We start from the raw sequence: 19,442 nt of genomic DNA, 5'->3' as shown, positions 1-19,442 counted from the left end.
GCAGACAATTAACCGTTTTGCAATTTTCTTGCAATTGTCTTTGAATGGTCAAAGCTGCTGGTTCCAGCTGGTCTTCCTAAGCTTCTGTTTTTTTTTTTATACGTCTCGTTTCCTTGTAAGAACATTTGAATCTGTGGGTGTGTTGGCAGTGATCGGACGTCTCTCCTCTCACACCCTCCCTCCCTCCTTTCCTCCCTCTCTGTCTTTTTCACTCTTGTCACCGTTTTGTTGCCTCTGTATGTGTGAGTCTCTGTGAGTCCTGTAAGGTTTTTGACAGACTTTGTGTGAATCAGGGTCTCAAGAAGAAGGAACATTGGGAACATCAGGATGTCTGTCTCAAGAGGAGTTATCAGAACAGGCTTCACAGGCCCAGGATCTTGAGAGACTGGCTCATCTCTGCATCATGAGCAAAAGGTAGGAGACTATACTGAATGTGAAAATGATACTGCATATTCACAGATTGAAAGTAGTTTTACAGCAGAATAACTGTGACAAAATTGGCAAGCCAAATCTAGTAAGTAAGAGTAATTTCTGTGAAGCATGTTTATTAATAGAGGGAATTTAGTGACCACTAATAGTCTAGTTGCATGATTTCAGAAGATGCATTCAATCAGTCTTATACAATTTGGCACAGAATTATACTTAGTCATTTTATTTGTGCTGACTGTCCACACTTAAATGTCTTGTTTATGACTCCCTCCAGAAACACTTGACTGCTGCTGTAGTAACTTTTCTTTAAATATAAACAAATACCAAAAAAAAGTTTATCTGCATTTTTGAAGAGTGAATTGTTTTATTTGGTATTATCCAGAGTAACTGGTTTTATTAAAGTGAAAATATGTTTTCATTTTTTTTTTTTTTTTTGTAAGTATGGGCAGAATTTCTACCTAATTTGACCCTTTGAGTACTATAAAAATATATAAAATATCATAATCTAAATATAATACCTTGTAAATTTAATATAACTAATTTAATTGTAATTGAATTGAACTGAATTATTGATTGATTTAATATTATTTATTGAATTTTAATGTTATGTTGTGTGGGTGAATATATTTAATTTTATTTATATTATACATAAATATATACAGTTTAACTACATAAAATTCAAATAACATTCCATTATGTCATATTCTAGCATATTCTGATTTGACTTAAAATCTTTATATATATGGTGTATGTGTGTGTGTGTGTGTGTGTGTGTATATATTTATGTACATATATATGTATATATATATATACTGTATATATTAGTGCCGTGAAACAATTAATCGTGATTAATCGCATCCAAAATAAAAGTTTTTGTTTACAAAATATGCGTGTGTACTGTGTTTATTATGTATAAATAAAAGCACACACATACGGTATATGTTTTGAAAATATTTACGTGGTTTTTGTTTACATGTAAACAGTATATTCATATAATTTACATTATATAAATATATTTAACATATAAACATAACATATTTTTTAATATGTACATGCATGTGTTTGTATTTATATATATATAATAAATATACACAGTACACGCACATATTATGTGAACAAAATATTTTATTTTGGATGCGATTAATCGCGATTAGTTGTTTCACAGCACTAATATATACAGTATATACAGTATATATATATATATATATATATATATATATATATATATATATATATATATATATATATAGTTGTTTCCAGACCTGTATGTCTTAGAACTTCTATTTGATTTGGCCCTTAAAAATACACACACATGTCTTCATTCATATATATGTATGTATGTACGTATGTAATTGAAGTGCAGTTAATATTTTGGGCTTTAAATAACATTTTATTTATGCTGCATTAAGAATCCCCTATTATACTGAGTTAAGTGAGCACCCATTGGGAGAGAGGAAGAGAAAGGTGACTTGTGTTATGTGAGTCTCACGGTTTCAAATGTTACTGGGACACTCTGAGTTAGGTGTCCTCTTTCCTCTGGGGTATGAGGCGTTCTTTTGTAAGGCCACTAGTACATACGCTTGAGGACATTTATGACCCCCAGTTGGCACTGGTTGGGGACTTAAAGAATTTAACCTGATTGTCCCAGGCAAAGAGACAGCTTGCTGGTGCCGCAGGAGAGAGCATGACATTAAACTTGAATGAGAACGAGATTGTTTTATTGCTGCCCCAATAAGATAATGTTTCACAGGACAATGAATTGAGGGGGTATCCACACCATTTGTATGTAATCCCTTAAACTCTTTGGATTGAGTTACTGTTGAAACCTGAACAGAGTAGATCTTCAAGGTCTGCCGGTCAAGTCAGTCTGCAGTCATGGTTGAAGTTGTAGGTATTTCAGCTTAAAACACTCCAAATACCAAGCCAGCTCACATAACCTCATTATGTCTCCAATTATGAAATAATATCATCTAAAGGGTCAATGGCATGACACTTATTTATTGACCTGTTAGTTCGACCACATGACTTTGTTAGTAAGAAATCATATCCATATTAAGAGGGGAATAAAGCTTAAAAAGTGTCCTGAAAAACAGTTCTGATCAACTGTTCTGATATCATAATGAATAAATAAATAAATAACAGAATGAAATTCTTGAAAAGAAAACCTTATAAGTGTTTTGGCATAATATTATTACCATTATTTCTTAGAAAAATGAATGAATAGATATTTCTTAGAATAATGAATGGATAGATAGATAGATAGATAGATAGATAGATAGATAGATAGATAGATAGATAGATAGATAGATAGATAGATAATGAATCATTCAAATTTTTCAGGAAATTCAAACAAAAAATGCTGTTTTGATGCTCTTTGATGTGACGCAACAGATCGCTGTTATGAATGCCTCAGCTCTACTATTTATTTACAATAAATAATCATGAATGAACAAATCATGCCATAACAAATACATTTACTTTTAAAGGTCTTTTAATAATGACACAAAATTACAGCCCTATGAAGTGAATAGGAAGTGGTTCTGCCTCTTGAATCTTTCAGTGTCTGGGCAGGAAGTGCTCTTGTAGCTGAGAGCTTTGCCATGTTGTGTCCGATCAAATATCCTCTGAGGACAATCCAAAACAGTGCAAACCAACACCTAGTCATTATTAATTAAAGCAGAGCCATTATAACCATGCTGACATATGTATTGGCTTTGAAAACATGCTTTGGACATTCAAGTGTGGAAGAGTATAAAAACACGACATTCAGAACATTAAGCGAATGTGAATGATTCAATATTAAATTCACATCCTGTATCCAAAAAAAGTAAATAATGTACAATACAAATAATTTTACCAAACAATAACGATGCATTCAAGATAATGTAGTGCTAAATGATCACATGAGGAAAAATTTTCATTGCAAATCCCTAGGAAATTTGTCAATATACAAGGGGAAACTGTCATCCATCCAAATAGCAGCGTTCTTCACACACATGCCAGGAGTTCCAGGCAAAAAGGAGAGCATGCCATATCTATGGCACGGGCGGCACATTTCCAATAACAGCACACGTGTGCCCGGATTTGTTGTGACGGGTGCAGTAATGGATTAGCATTCCTCAGAGTCAGAGAGCCTGACTGAGGTGGGCTATTGCTGTGGCTTTCTGTATCTGTGCTTAAATAAAGCAAAGGTGCAGGCCAGAGGGATCAAATGGAGCTTAATGCCTATGTGCTCTCTTTTTTTTTTTAAACAACCACTTCCCAATACTATCTGTAAATGTAGTTAAAAAAGACTTAGAAGAACAGAATCTACATGGATAAACATGCTATTGACTGTGAGTCACAAAGGATTTTTGATGAAGGGTGCACATTGTTTGCTCATCTTTGATGCCGGCGTAGGTCTTCGTGCATGTCTTTATTTAAATTCATCTGTATTTGCTTTATACATAGCCTAGGGCTTCTGTAACAGATGCTCATATGTACTGAATCCTATGAGTCATGTGTTTACCATGTGATGACTTACAGGAGTAGGGCATATTTACTCCTCGTGCTATTTATACAGAATGCTGCACACAGTCCATGTCAATTTTAGCATTCTTTTTTTTATAATACTTGGAAATACTATACTTTAAACGAATAAACATTGTGAATCTAATGTTTTCAGACACTTACAGCGCTGCCGTTTAATTGCAATGAATGATAAAATGTATTATAGTTTACATTTTAATTTAAATGCAATTAGCTGAAGTGTTTTTTTATATATATAATTGTGTAATTTTATAATTACTTCTATTTTGAAATATTGTTAAACTACTGAAAGTATTGACAGCCATTTGTGGCAACTAAGATGTAGGCCTTTTTTAATCTTTAATTTGGACACAGGCACAATTTTTATTATTTTAGCAGCTGACCAAAACATATTCAAGTTACAATTATATACCTGATTAAATGAATTACAGCTTTTTAATATGTACCTCCACTCTTTTTCAAGGGACCATTAGTAATTGGACAATTGACTCAAAAGCTGTTTCATGGACAGGTGTGGGCTATTCTTCCATTATACATCTATTAAGCAGGTAAAAGGGTTGGAGTTGATTCTAAGTGTGCCATTTGCATTTGGAAGCTGTTCTGTGAACCCACATCATGCGGCCAAATGATCTCTCCATATAAAGTGAAACAGACAAGCAACATAAAAAGGCCTGGGCATTCACAGTGGTGGTTAAAGAAAATTATGGTAAAGAAAAACACAAAATTATCTCACAAAAGGATTTGACATCTAAAAAACAGCATTCTTTGGACAGCTGAAAGTAAGATCAACCCGTACCAGAATGAAGGGAAGAAAAAAGTATGGATAAGGCTTGGAGCAGGTGATGATCCAAAGCATACAGTATCATCTGTGAAACATGTGGAGCAGTGTGATGGCATGAGCATGGCTTCCAGTGGCACTGGGTTACTGGTGTTTAGTGGAGACGTGACAGAAGACAGAAGCAGCCGGATGAATTCTGAAGTGTAGGGATATAATCTCTGCCCAGATTCAGTCAAATGCTGTAAAGTTGATTGGACTGCGATTCATAGTACAAATGGTCGATGATCCAAAACATACAGCAAAAGCAAATGGTGTAAAAAAAAGTTTTTTTAATTAAAAAAGTGGAATATTCTGCTATGGCCAAGTTAATTTCCTCATCTCAACCCGATTGAGCATGTATTTCACTAAACTAAACTAAAGACAGAAAGACTAAAACACAAACAACAACTGAAGTCAGCTGCAGTAAAGGCCTGGAAAAGCATGCATGTTCATTAATTCCAGACTAAAGTCAGTCAATACCTGCAAAGGATTCTCAACAAAATATTCAAAATGAAATTTTATTTATGATTATATTTATTTGTCCAATTACATTTGAGCCCATGAAAAATTGGGGGACTGTGCATCAAAATGGTTGTAATTCCTAAGCATTTTATTTAATATTTTTGCTGAACCCCTTGAATTAAAGCGTAAAGTCTGCACTTTCATCATGATCGTTTTATTTATAATTCTGTTCTGGTTGCATACAGAGCAGATATGGACCTAACTGTAAATGTATTTATAATTATGAAGTTGAAATTTAGCACATTAAAATATATTCCATTTAAATATAATATCAAATAAAATTATAGATAATACAATAAGATTTCAATAATAATAAAGTACTTTACATGTTCAAAACATCAAAATAAATCTACTTATTTAAAGTACAACAAAATATTATTAAAACTATTTAAAATATACTTTAAATTAGACTTTTTGATTTGGCATTATTGCAGAGTGCACTTAGTTATGAAACTGTGCTCTCTGTGTACTCTTTAAGTGGCCTTTTATTTATATTAATATATATGCAAACAGTTTTTTAAATAATACTTTTTCTATTTTTCAGTACACTACAAAAGCATGTTCAAAATAATTAAGTGCTCTTCCTTTTCAAAGGGTATAGTATGCAACATTAATCTGTATGAACAAGAGCGTGCTGTATACTTTAACTAGCATTTTTTTCAACCCCCATATACTTTTTTAAAACCAGTAGGCATTATATTGTATAAACTGCACAGTTAGCAGTATGCTAGTATTCCTTTTTGAATTCAGACAAGGGGAAAGTGCTCTCTGTCAAGGGTTTCTCCAGTGTCAAGAGAGTAGTTATATAAGGTTTTACAGCGGGTGAGAGATCCAGTGAATGTCAAGTGTTTGCCTAACAGACTGTCTCTCATTCACACTTCCTTTTACATCCACCCATCTGCTGTAATAAGTTTTGATAAGCAAATAAACTTAATACTAAGCTGATAGTTATGTCCTAACATGTTTTACTGTACTGACTATGAAGTATTATGGGTTTTGCTTTGATTTCCTCTTATATATTCCATTAGATGGACTGTTATTCTGTTGCTCACAGAACACGTCAATATTAATGATCCGTCTAGTTTATTATGTTGAAATATGTGATACTATACTAGACCCGCTCTGCAAATACACTCTTATTCTCTCACTCTTTATGACTGTGGTAATAGGAAAAGGTCAACCGAGTCCTGAAGGCGTAATCAATGGTATAGATTTGCTGATCAATGATAGATAACATGTACATGAATCTCTCTCCCAGTTCAGACTACACACTTCCATGTGGGCTTCCATGTGTTTAGGGCACTATGTATGTACACTACACATTGTGTATGCATGAAACAACCCGAAAGGATATTCTATCCCACAGTGTGACCTCTAGAGATAATATCATTTGTGATTTTCTTTTTTTTAAACATATAATTTGTAATAACATTTATTAACATTACAATAAGATTTTATTTCAAGAAAATGTTTACGGATGCAAAATAACCATTTTGCACCATAATTTCTAACATTTGTGTCACTCTCCATTGCTTTCAGACCCCACCTTGCTTTAGAATACAGTGGCAAGGTATGTACATTGTGTTTTTTTGTTTTGTTTTTTTGTTATAGTAATCTCACTTCTCTAATCTATATAATATGTATATATAATTTTTTTTTCTTCATTTAGGCCACTAAAATCCACCAGAGGGCTTTTGGTAACGATCACCCCATCACAGCCCGGAGTCTGGAGCTGCTAGCCACCGTCTATGCAGAGATCGGCAAAACAGAATATACAAGTATGGGAAATGTCTTCAGTATCAAATTGGCACTAAAACATTATTTGTCAAAACATTACAGTACATCAGTTACAGAAGGCTAATTGTCCTTATAAAATTGTACCTTAAAAAGGGACAGGTCACCAAAAAAAACTTTTTTTTTTTAATTACTCACCCTCATGTCGTTCAATTGTTGAATAAAGTCATTATTTTTGTTTTCTTTGCACACGAAAATAATTTTTGTAGCTTTGTAAAATTACAGTTGATCCATCTGGACTATTTTAACAATGTCCTTACTACCTTTCTGGGCCTTGAATGTTGTAGTTCCCTTGCTATCTATGCATGGTCAGAAAGCTCTCGGATTTCCTCAGAAATATCTTAATTTGTTTTCCGAAGGGTTTGGAACGATATGAGATATATGTTTCTTCATTGGAACAGATTTGGAGAAATTGCTCACCAGTGGATCCTCTAAAGTGAGTGGGTGCCATGAGAGTCCAAACAGCTGATAAAACATTACAGTCAACCACAAGTAATCCACACAACTGCAGTCCGTCAGTTAATGGCTTGTAGAGCGAAAAGATGCGTTTATACAAATCAAATACTTCAAGACATTTTTAACGTAAAGCTGTCTTTACAAGGTGTTGCAAAAGTCCTGTGGATTAAATGTGGATTATTGTGATGTTTTTATCAGCTGTTTGGACTCTCTCCGTTTTGACGGCACCCATTCAGTGCTGAGGATCCATTGGTGAGCAAGTTATGTATTACAGTACCAAATTTCTCTAAATCTCTTCTGTTGAAAGAACAAACTAATCTACATTTTGGATGGTACATTTTCAGCAAATGTAAATTTTTGGTTGAAGTATTCCTTATATTTCTTTTGACAGTAGTGGCTATTTACAGAACCACGTTTATGTAATTTGCCATATGGTAAATCTGTATAAAGCTTATTTAAACACCCCTACTTTGCAATTTACTGTACACTCTAGGCCCATACTGACCAAACAGCCTTTTATATTCTAAGTAAAGTTATTTGATTGCCATAGTAAAATATCCACCGTAGATTGGAAGCAGCTTCTAGTGAAAGCAGTTTCTATTTTCCCCTTTTGAGAATGTAACTCATATAGAGCCATTTACTCCTTCCACTTAGTGAGGAAGCAAAGAAATTGTACTACATCTACTGTACATACTGTGCAGTCTACTGTCAACATAGTTCTGAATGTGAAAAAAAAACCTGCAGAGCTAAATCGCCTGAATGAGTAAACATTTATTCCAAGAATGCACTTTCTGTCTGCAGCTGATGGCGTTTTAGATCTCAGGCAGAAAAGCCATGTCATGTCTTTGACAGTTTGAGGCCAGGACATTTTTGTAAGCAGAAATGCTTTGCTAGTTTCTGGAGGGACGGGTCATTCTGAATCTTCCCTATTGCCTTTTGCATGGACTATGAAAAATGTATTGTATAGGGCAGCAATGTGTCATGAACGTCAAACTCAGCTGCAGAGTCAGCTTTCTGAGAGAAAATGCTTTCGCCACAACATATCACCTGCGTGCCACTGTGTCATAGTTTCAATGCTAAATTATTCTCTGCTAAACGAGTTTCATCATGCAAACTGTTCCGACTAGAAACAAATATGCATGTTGCCTTTTGCTGATGTGATGTCAAATATGTTGTTTTGCAGTTTGTGAAGTGCTTTTCATTTTCCAGATTCATTGGGAGAGTGTGTGTCGACTCTTTCCAAAAGGTTCTCAGCCACCGAGTCATTCAGTGACGCTCTGAGTAGCATCTCTCATAGCCATAAAGACAGACACTCTGAGCTGCGACACAGAAAAGAGCCATACATACAACAGGAAACTCCTAAAACAAAGGTAATACTGCAGCCAATGACAGTTGGCACTGACACCATGATAAAGATAAACAAAAAATGAATGTCTTAGAAATGTACTCTTTGCCTTTATGTTGGGTTTATATTAGTACATTTAAATGTATTCGTTTTTTTAAGTAAAAGGTAAATAATTGAGAATTGAGTTGCACCAAATGACATTTTACAACCTGGAGTAACCAATATTATCAGATTCTTATTTTTCCTTCATTTTGATATAGAAGATTTGTATCATTCTGACATTTTTTTTTACATGCATTGATCATTGTATTTACATATTTACAGTATGAAATGCATTTTTTACTAAATTCTTACATTTGTCACATCATTGACCTATGATTTACTCAAATATTACAGGACAAATTTTAGGGCCATCATTTTTACTTGTGTAAATCACATTGTTTTTCACTCCACATTTTCTGTTAAAATGTCATGACATTTTATTGCTAATAATCTTTTTACATGCGTATTAATATCCAAAGGTCTTACGAATCAGGAGGTAAAGTTATAGGGATCTATTGTCACAGTCTTCATATTGCCTCTATCAAACATTCTGGAAGTCAGTAGTTTTGTCTTTTCTGATTTCAGGTCATAAATGAAAAACTGCCCACCTCTATTCTGAAAAGGTCCAGTGTGAGCAATGTGGAGTCAGACTCATCACGCAAGCGAAAAACTGAGAGGCGGGTTCGCTTCAGAGAGCCGGAGATCACTGTTCATGGTGAGTTCAAACCAACCTGCTCTAGCAATCCCTAAAATCTCCAGAGACTCTTTGAACTGTTCTTTAAAGTGGATCCCTGCATTATTAAGAGCTGGCACTTAAAAATAGTAAAGTAAATTAAACATGTTGAAGTGGGTTGTAAAATATTGTTTCCATTGACGTCTGCGGTTAATGAGTCCCCTCGTTTTGAAAAAGAAAAGAAGGGATGCACAAACATACCCAAGTGATTTACTTCCCAAATTAATTATACATGCTAATTAGGTAGTGTTCAATCTGTGCCAACAACACTGTTATGTTAATGAAACAAGGAATTAAATTTTAGGAATTTAAGGAAGGTAGTTATTCAGGGTCGCCATTGTAGTTCGTTTAGATGCACAGTTTGTCTTTCTCTCAAGAGCTTATTTCGCCTTATTGCAAAACCTAGTAAGAATGAAGGTCATGTGTTTCTGTGTCTCCAAAGATTTAAGTGCGGTCACATTAGAGGAATTTCACAAGCAAAGGTCTTTTGTCAGTTGTCTGTGTTGTAGAGGCTTATAAACCAAGCAACATTCTGTTTCTCAGTGCAGGGAAATCAGTTTGACCAATTTGAACTTGTTGCACAATCTGCACTGGGAAATCTTTAGCCCTCATGCGATGTGGATTACTATTGAAATGCCTGGATTTTGTGGAGTGATAAATGTGATTTTGATTTAAGATTTTGACTATTTATCTCAAATCTAAACCATTCTTACCTGTTATGTTGGATTTCCAGACATTCCATACTATGACTGTTTAGGAGGTAAGTAGATAAGAAATGTGGCTGACAGTGTGGTGGATCTCAAAGAATGCATGAAAAGATGCATGATTTTCTTGCATGAAAGCTGGGACTTAGAACAGGCTGAGCATGTATAAGTAGCCCATTTCTGTGGTTTCATAAGTTTACATGGAACTACAGTTTGTTTGCCTTTGCCTATTAAATATTACATTGAGGTATATAATGCATGTATAACAAGAAGAAAATTACCTTTTTCTTAATTTACTTTGGTTAAAAGTGTAGTAAGCGATTGCAAAAAATCAATTGCACATATTGTGTATCAAATCATTATTTATATATTGTATGTAATGTCTATCTAAAGCAACATTAATGAAATTGCCTCTCACAAGACAAGCTAACAGCTAACTAGCATACTCACAGCTTGTGTTTTTCTGTATGGGATGGCATGTGAATGTGCAAATTGAAGTATAAAAGGAATAAAAACCATATATAAAAAAATAAAAATACTTAGAGCATATTTAAAGAAACTTCGAAGCCTTGCACAAGAGATGTAGGGAAAAATAAAATTATATATAAAGAGTGAATTAATAAATTGCAATAACTACTTTTTAATCATTGTGAAAATTAACTAATTCTTAATTTGTGGCCATGCTAAATATGTTTTTTTCTGCATGTCATATGGCTCTGCTTTACACTGTTTTAGCATTTCAAATTTTGTGTTCCAGTCTATGACACTCCCCAAAGCCGTTTGCACCTGGCCCTGCTCACCTGCCTGTTCCTGCTTCTGTCTGCGCTGGGTCTGGCACTGTACTGCACGGACCGCCGGAGACCCCAGCGCGCCTGCGAAGAGCTGCAGACTGCACTGGCTGTGTACCTACTTCAGTTCAAACAGATTGTTTGGGCCTGCTGGATCTGGCTGACCATGCAATGACCATAACTGACCACAGGGGGCAGCAACAGGCAGGGAAAAACCCCATAAAAGGTCAGGATGTTTTTTGAAGGACTGTGGAGGAAATAAGAGCTAAAGAATGGTCCTCTTGTTTTTTTATTGCTTTATTTTCACTGTTATAATCAGACTGGCCACCAGTCAAATTTTCTGAGGATGTTCAACATCCCCCTCTTTGATTTTGTGGTTGATTAAAGGCCATGTGCTTTTCACACCATTAAGGTATGGTGTGCCTTTTTGCCCTTTATGGTGGCATAGCTAATGCCACATCCTCATTATACTGAGCCGTGTATATTTAGATCTCTGTATGTAGCTGTTTTTTCTTGTATAGCGGTTCTGGATGAAATGTTTTAAAGGAATAGTTCACCAAAAATAAACATTTTCTAAACATTTTCTCATCCTCAGGTCATCCAATATGTAAATGAGTTTGTTTCTATATTGGAACAGATTTGGAGAAATTTAGCATTCGATAAATGGCTCACCAGTGGATCATCTGTAGTAAATGGGTGCCATCAGAAAAATGTCATGATTCAAAAGTATTCCACCCGTTTTGTGAAGCAAAAATGCATTTGTGAGGAACAAATCCATCGTTAAGACGTTTTAAAACCCTTTTACTTGTGAATTACTGTGATGTTTTTATCAGCTGTTTGGACTCTCATTCTGACGGCACCCATTCACTACAGAGTATTCATTAGTGAGCAAGTGATGTAATGCTAGATATCTCCAAATCTGTTCCGATGAAGAAACAAACTCAGTCTGAGTTTGAGTACATTTTCAGTTCATTTTTATTTGTGGCTGAATGTTTCCTTTAAAGCATATTTTGGTCCTTTTGCAAAGAATACTTGTGCAGCAATATTAATTAAAACCTTTAGCACTCAGAATTAAACTAGACTGTTGAGAGAGAAAACAAATGAATGAATTCCATCCATAGGTAGAGCCCGACTGATATTAATAGGTCAGTATTATCAGTCAAATAAGGCATGCAAGACATTGAATACTTTTACAAGCCTCTAATAAGCTATATGAAAAAGAGCCACATGTAACGGTGAGTACATGCATAATATCATGTGCATTGTCACAAATAGTGACATTTTAGTGCAGAGAAAGCGTAGACACATCGCATGTGCTTATAGAATGAGTAAACGCATGGCTGGATCATATCCTGCTTTTGCTGTTCTTTGTGTTCATTTGCTTTATATAATATTTACCTCAAAGTTTTCTCTCAAAAATTTGGGGATATAAGTAGCAATATAAGGGCTCTCTGATTTAAAGAGTGAATTTAGGAAACTGCTGAAATAATTTTACTGTATTACAAAAATAAAGCCAGAATTGAGTTGGAAATATGTTTATCCTCAGACATATCCAAGAATGCATTTATTTTCATCCAGCTTTAAAACATCTTAATATTTAGATTTTGGTGCAACCCTGTCATTTTATTTGAATAAAAAATGAGAGCAAAGACATGATCCTCATTTTTATTGAGGATTCTCCTGAAATGTAAGTAATTTCATAATAGAACTGAAATGTTATATTGTTATAAGTAAGATGTCATGAGCTGCTCCCCAAAAACGTAATTATAATTTAGTTTTTTAAAATATTATTTTATTCTCTTTACTTTGAACACTCATTGACTCATTATTGATTATTATCAGACCCGAAATCAGTCAAGCTTTACATATTGTGCACACTGTATTCTCTATGAACCAATGTATCACATTATATGACCCTTTTAATGTCCAAAACTACTTCATTTATTCAATGCTTTTATTTTTAATGCACTCGCTGTACATAATGTGGTTGAATGTGTCTGTGGAATGCAAGAAAATGCTATTTATTTAACTAATAATCAAATAGGTTTAGAATACAAATATGCGTTTTATGCATTTATCAAATATGTAAATGACACTAATCATTGTTAAGGAATATATTTCAATGTAAATGAGAAAAGAGAACTGGCACAATGATGACACCTTTAGCATTTATCTACTTTACAAGAAACGAAGGGCAAAGCTGTTCTGTTAAGCACAAACGTTTCCATCTGCCACGAATTCTCTCAGAAAGAGATATAAGACTGTAGAAGGATGAGTTCGCCATATAATGTGTCATGCACTGTCAGATTTAACTGGCAAATGAAAGAATGTCATTTTAAATAGCTCAACGCTTTATGATACTCGCACTATTTAAGTTTCTATTTTACATAAACCTGTACCAGCATCTTGGCTTAAGCCTAATAATGGTGCATTCATTTGTTTTACTATGTATTATAAGAATTTTCTTTTTCTATCTTTTTTACTGTTCCACTCAAGTTTTACACTTTTAGTCTCTTAATCTTGCTTTATAGAAACAGCTGTTCAGTATCTATTTTTCTAGTTTTTGGGGAAGCATTTTCTATCAAGTTCTATCAGCCTTTGGTTTCTAGTGTCAAAATTGCTTATTTTTTCATTAGCACACAAGTTGGCATATACTGCTTGAATTAAAGAGACAGTACACCCAAAATTGAAAACTCTGTCATCCTGAAGAGATATTATACACACACAAACACCTGTTTAAATGTTTGGGGTCAGTAAGATTTTTTCCTATTCAATATCCTTAAATTTATATATATATATATATATATATATATATATATATATATATATATATATATATATATATAGCCTTTCAGAATGATTTCTGAAGAATCGTGTGGCACAGAAGACAGGAGTAATGATGCTTTAATGTCACAGGAATAAATGCAATTTTAAAATATATTAAAATATAAAACTGTTATTCTAAATCGTAGTAATATTTATAATATTTTACTGTATTTTTAATCGAAAAAAATTCGGTTTTGGTAAGAGCTTTCTTTAAAAATCTTTCTGGCTCCAAATATATATGCATTTGATTTAATCCCCTTCAATACACAACTGGTTAAGAGAAGAAAGTTAAAGGTGCACAAATTATTAACAAAACTACTGTGACCTGCATCAAATCACTGTGAGTTACTTGGATAGAAACACCTGAAAACGTCAAAACACAAAACAAATGTTTCATTATATCATGATATTTTGTGCACTGTATGCCTAAGTATTGCATTTATGCAATATATAATTAGCACACTTGCTTACTATACCCATTTCAGATGACAAAACGGAAATATACGAATTATTCTGTACTTTTAAGCTAGCCGATCGCTGAAGCAATAAAAACGCCCCAGGACAAGTACACATTCTCTATGTTTAGTCTTTCTGTAATGTGTATTTCAATAGAGGTGCTTTTGGGCAGTATATGCACTGCATTTCTTTTGTTTCAAATATTCATAAACCAAAAAGAGCTCTAAATCATCACTATAGTTTAAAGTCTGAATTGTATTATTTTCATGATCAGAAGAATCAACAATTGCTTTGTATTTTCATCATCATTTGCTGTTTATACTGCTATAACTGGTTTTATTAAATAAAAGCCATAGACTTATAATGTTGAAAGCTGCAGAGATGTGTTCACACTATTACACAATAAATAACATGATGCACAAAACAATCTTATGCATAATGTTTTATAATCAGAAAGGTGGGCCTGAGTGTGTTACAGAGTTACAGTGAATCACGACTCATTAACTAGTAAAACTAAAACACAATCCTTTAGGGTTAGGAGGACTAGTTATCATAAGAAGCTTGAACCAAAAAAGACATACATCAAATTTAATTTCAGCATGCACAACTATATTTCAAAACATAGTGAACTACGACATAAACTTTGTAGGTGATTCTAGGAAAGCTAGTACCTGGATGGAGCAAATCATTAAATTATCCCTCCAAATATGTCATATCTCATCAAATTATGATGTTAAATCCTGAAGACTAGTTCCTTCAATATTTTTATAGAGCCTAGATTTCATCTGTCTGAATTACTTAATATTCTTTAATATGTATGCACATGCAAGCATGTTTTCAAGAGCAATCCCTTTACATATAAGGATACTACCACAGTCATAAACATCATTATATATGTCTTACACATTGAGGCAGTGCTGGAAGAGAGTGCTCTTTCAGTAAAGAAAACCAGACATGGATCACACACACTTTAAATAGTGTTTAAACTAGTATTACCTGAGCTACAATGTATGCACTAAGTCCAACTCCTCAGCTAATGTATAGAGCCGTGATGGAATAGAGACTGACTGGAAGCTGTTGCTCATTTCTAATGCTGCTCTAAATATGCTTTAGAAGGAAAGAATCATTTGGTTGAGTAAAAGCATAATTGGCAACAAGACGTTGATTGTATGTCACACAGGATTTAGAAGAATGTTATTTAAGCACGGTTCCTTAAAGACATAGTTCGCGCAAAATTGAAAAGTCTTTCAAAATTACACATCCTCATCATTCCAAATTTGTCATCGTGAAAAACAAATGAAGTTATTTTTTTTTTACAAATCTGAGAAATTTCCATCCCTCCAAGGAAAGTTAATTCCGCTAATACTCTGATGCTTTAAAAAGTTCATATGGTGTGAAAATATGCTTGCCTGATGCACGAGAACCAACAAGGTTTGTTCTTGCATGTGACTCGAGCATGTTTACAATATGTAATGTGCATTGATCAATGTCTATATGAGCAGATATAATGTACACTTTAATTCACTTATGAAGTTATGTAATTCTCTTCAGAAGACATGGATTAAATTGGTCAATTCATATGGATTATTTACAATGTTATGAACTTTTTAAAGCTATTGTGAAATTGACTTTCATTGAAGGGACAGAAATCTAAGCTCGCCATTGCGAACTTTTTTTCGCAATGGCGAGTTTGCGAATTGCAACTTTGTATCTTCTGTTCAAAAACTTGCGATTGTACATTTATATCTTGCGATTCTAATAAAAACTTTGAATTGGAAGATACAAACTTTAGTATTGTGAGAAATTCAAAGTTGCAAGAAAGCCTACAAACTGGGAACTGCAAGAAATAATGTCGCAATTCCAGAAAAGTCAGAATTACGAGGTGTTAACTCAGATATGAACTCAGAATTCTACATAAAAAGTCGAAATTTGCCAAATAAAGTCAGTTATGAGATATAAACTCGCAATTGCTATATTTAAACTTGCAATTCTATGAAGTCTGAATTGTGAGATAAAACATCGCAAATACCTTTTTATATATTTATTTATTCTGTGGTTGAAAAAGGCTTCCATGGAAATCTCTCTGGTTTGATTGAAAGTATCTTAATTTTGTGTTTTGATAATGAATGAAAGTCTTACAGGTTTGGGACAACATGAAGTAGTAAAAGAAATGAAATGTTCTTGAACTATCCCTTAAGTTATTGATGTTCACTGTTTATTCTGTCCAGGGTCTTGTGTTTCAAGCTCAACATCAAAAAATGTTGTGAGTAAATGATCTATGACCTCCATCCGAACAATTGAGTGCATGTGAATGTCTTTTTCTTAGTCATCGTCGAATGTCAAATAAAATGTTATTCAGAAGCATTTGGTTCAGTCAATCTAAAGCTGAGAAACACCACCTAGTGAGCCAAATTTAGAAGCTTATGAACACATTTTACTTGACACTATATTTCAATGCGTTGGAAACGTTGAGTTGATCATATCATAGCACTTTTCTCATCTACCACATCAGAGCGTCGGCGTGACGAGCGTCCGAGTAGGAACTCTTTCTCATGGATCAAACTGTCGACCAGATCCTCTTGACGGTAGTTATGATAGACCTTCAGAAAGGCCATGACGGTGATACCGAGCCAAGACAGCCAGGCCGCCCACAACCCAAACTAGAGGAAGCAGAGTAATAAACGGTGTGAAACAGAAACTAGAAAAGGAAAATTCAAGACAGTTCGAATGTTGTCTGATGTTGAAGGTTGATAAAGTGCTGCAGGAATTAAATTAGTTACTATCCCTTTAAGCCAACACAATGATTGATATAAAACACTCATTTAGTTATCACACATTTTCTTTTATTTTTAACTGACCAACCTGTGCTATGGCAAACTGGTCATAAAAAGCAGAGTTGTCCAACCCTAGTTCAAGATCAGTGTCCTGAAGATCTTCACAGCTAGAAATCAACAGTAGTCTGTTAGAAATGATTCGCAGACATTTATCAAGTAGATATTGCTCATAAGAACTAAGAACAAAGCTGCTCGTCAGACACATTTATAGTTTGTGATGAAATAATGTAGTAGTCTGTGGACATAAGAGCGTGAATGAACTTGAACAGTCACTGAAGTGAACTGAGCCAAAAGCCTCTGGCTAATTTCAATGTCACCAAACCCTCTCTGACAGAGGAAAAAAGGCCTACCCAATTGATTGTGGCTCTTTCCAAGCTATAAAGACAGTCTGAAAACAACTAGCTCTCATTGTTTTCAGTTTCTTGTATACATTGTAGTTTTTTTATGCACATTGTAGAAGCAGAAAATAGTGGAATAGCTGAGCATCATGCTTACCGGCTGGGCATACTGCCTCCTTCTGTGATAGCATCACACCATAGATTGAAGCCCACACTGACTATTGTGCTGGACAGGAACACAGCAAACACTACCAGTGTGCTGATGAGCAGATTCAGGAAGGCATTGAAGATCGAGCTGTTTAAATAATAAAGAGATTTTTACAGAAGTCACCATTTACACTCTCCAGTTGTTCCAAACCTGTGCTGTTTTCTTTCTTCTGTGGAACACTGAACTATTTTACTGCAAGTAATTATTTTTTTATAGTTTAATTTTAGTTTGAGTAAACTAATAACCCTGTTCTGAAGCTATATAAATGTCATTCATGATTGCTCATTCACACTTATTTGTCATGATTGGTCATGAGATGTGTAAGAACATGATGTTTGATGCCATTATGATTACACAAGCATGGGTAGGATTGGATAAGTTATTTACTATAACTTTACAACTTGTATATTTTGGCATACATGCAGTGCTATACAGTATACATAGCTTCAGAAGACCTGGAGTATAGTGCACTTTTTTATGTATTTATTTATTTATTTATTTTTAATCATGTATGTACAGTATATAACCATTTAATATCATTGTATGGGGGATAAAAAAGCAGCTTGGACATTCCACCTAATATCTCTTTTTGTGTTTCACATATGAAACAAAATATGGGTTTGGAAAATATTAATTTAGAATTTGGGATGAAATAACCCTTTCAAATGATTTGAAAATTATATATTAAAAAAAAAAAAAAAATATATATATATATATATATATATATATATATATATATATATATATATATATATATATATATATATATATATATATATATATATATATATATATTATAACAATTATCATAGTGGCTGTTCCTGAGAATCATGTGTGATTTATACACTAAATATAAAAAGAGTCCTATATCTAGTGTGTATGCCTATTAATTGTAAACTGGACTGGACAGACTATAATTATATAACAATGATTAATAATCAATCTCATTATTCAAAATTCCTTCCATGATTTGAAACTGTTCTAAACCATAAAGTATAGCCACTACCAGCTGATTCATATTTTATATTAGGCCACACATTCTTCTCTAAACCAATAAAACTACTTAATCACAAATTATGTCACAGTGTATTGTTATTTAACATGTTTCCCATATAAAAAATAATTTAAAACTAAATATTTAGTAGCTCATCTGTGCTGCTGTATGACATAACAGCATCCATGCATCACATCCACTGCTCTGTCACATGCGAGGCATCAAAATAGCATGAAAGAAACGATCACTCACTCATCGTGGCCTTTGCAGATGAAGAACAGCAGCCTCCAGGCTTGCACGGCGGACAGGATGAGCGACGCGATGCCGACGGCGGTGCTGAAGCTGCAGGAGGACTGTGGTCCCCATTCCTCAATGATGAAGCGCTGCTTAGACACCGTGATGTTCTCGTTCTGCCACATCCCCCGCGTGAAAAGCAGACATTTCCCGCGAAAATCCTCCGTGTTCTCCGATAGAGGTACAATAGCTATAAAGCCAAAGACGAAGGCTAAAAAATAAAGGATGCATTGCGCGAATATGAAATTATCCACAGGCATTTTGTCTAAAAAGCTGTGCTGTCTCTGCGGCTCTCGCTCTCGCTGCAGCTGCGCACTCGGACTCTGCAGCACAG

The 19,442-nt window shown here is 34.2% G+C and overlaps 2 protein-coding genes across 3 annotated transcripts; one reads left to right on the top strand and one right to left on the bottom strand.

Moving 5' to 3' along the window:
- Positions 1–240: 240 nt before the first annotated feature.
- Positions 241–12,689, top strand: c32h14orf180 (chromosome 32 C14orf180 homolog). Of its 2 annotated transcripts, XM_059520725.1 has the most exons (7): positions 241–414; positions 6,836–6,866; positions 6,966–7,074; positions 8,756–8,916; positions 9,519–9,648; positions 10,400–10,426; positions 11,128–12,689. In XM_059520725.1, exons 1-7 carry the CDS (start codon positions 404–406, stop codon positions 11,331–11,333), a joined length of 675 nt encoding a protein of 224 aa, XP_059376708.1. In that variant the 5' UTR covers positions 241–403; the 3' UTR covers positions 11,334–12,689. The 2 variants fall into 2 exon arrangements, with proteins under 2 accessions (XP_059376708.1, XP_059376709.1); XM_059520726.1 differs by lacking the exon at positions 10,400–10,426.
- A 3,789-nt stretch (positions 12,690–16,478) lies between these two features.
- On the bottom strand, positions 16,479–19,442 carry LOC132112960 (transmembrane protein 179-like). The gene is made up of 4 exons (XM_059520724.1): positions 19,067–19,442; positions 17,770–17,907; positions 17,303–17,381; positions 16,479–17,100 (listed from the first exon to the last, which is right to left on the bottom strand). The coding sequence occupies exons 1-4, from the start codon at positions 19,366–19,368 to the stop codon at positions 16,918–16,920; spliced, it is 702 nt and encodes a 233-aa protein (XP_059376707.1). The 5' UTR covers positions 19,369–19,442; the 3' UTR covers positions 16,479–16,917.

The sequence above is a fragment of the Carassius carassius genome, chromosome 32 (genome assembly GCF_963082965.1).
Source record: "Carassius carassius chromosome 32, fCarCar2.1, whole genome shotgun sequence".
Lineage (NCBI taxonomy): Eukaryota > Metazoa > Chordata > Actinopteri > Cypriniformes > Cyprinidae > Carassius > Carassius carassius.
This window is presented reverse-complemented; position numbering and strand designations above follow the sequence as displayed.

What these genes read in the sequence shown, in the direction of transcription:
- c32h14orf180 (XM_059520725.1), top strand. An exon ending in GCCGGAGATCACTGTTCATG is followed by an intron (nt 9,649 to 10,399) that starts GTGAGTTCAAAC and finishes TTGGATTTCCAG; the next exon opens with ACATTCCATACTATGACTGT. An exon ending in ATACTATGACTGTTTAGGAG is followed by an intron (nt 10,427 to 11,127) that starts GTAAGTAGATAA and finishes TTTGTGTTCCAG; the next exon opens with TCTATGACACTCCCCAAAGC.
- LOC132112960 (XM_059520724.1), bottom strand. Translation starts at nt 19,368, where the DNA reads ATGCCTGTGGATAATTTCATATTCGCGCAATGCATCCTTTATTTTTTA. An exon ending in GGAGGCAGTATGCCCAGCCG is followed by an intron (nt 17,382 to 17,769) that starts GTAAGCATGATG and finishes GTTGATTTCTAG; the next exon opens with CTGTGAAGATCTTCAGGACA. An exon ending in ACCAGTTTGCCATAGCACAG is followed by an intron (nt 17,101 to 17,302) that starts GTTGGTCAGTTA and finishes TGCTTCCTCTAG; the next exon opens with TTTGGGTTGTGGGCGGCCTG.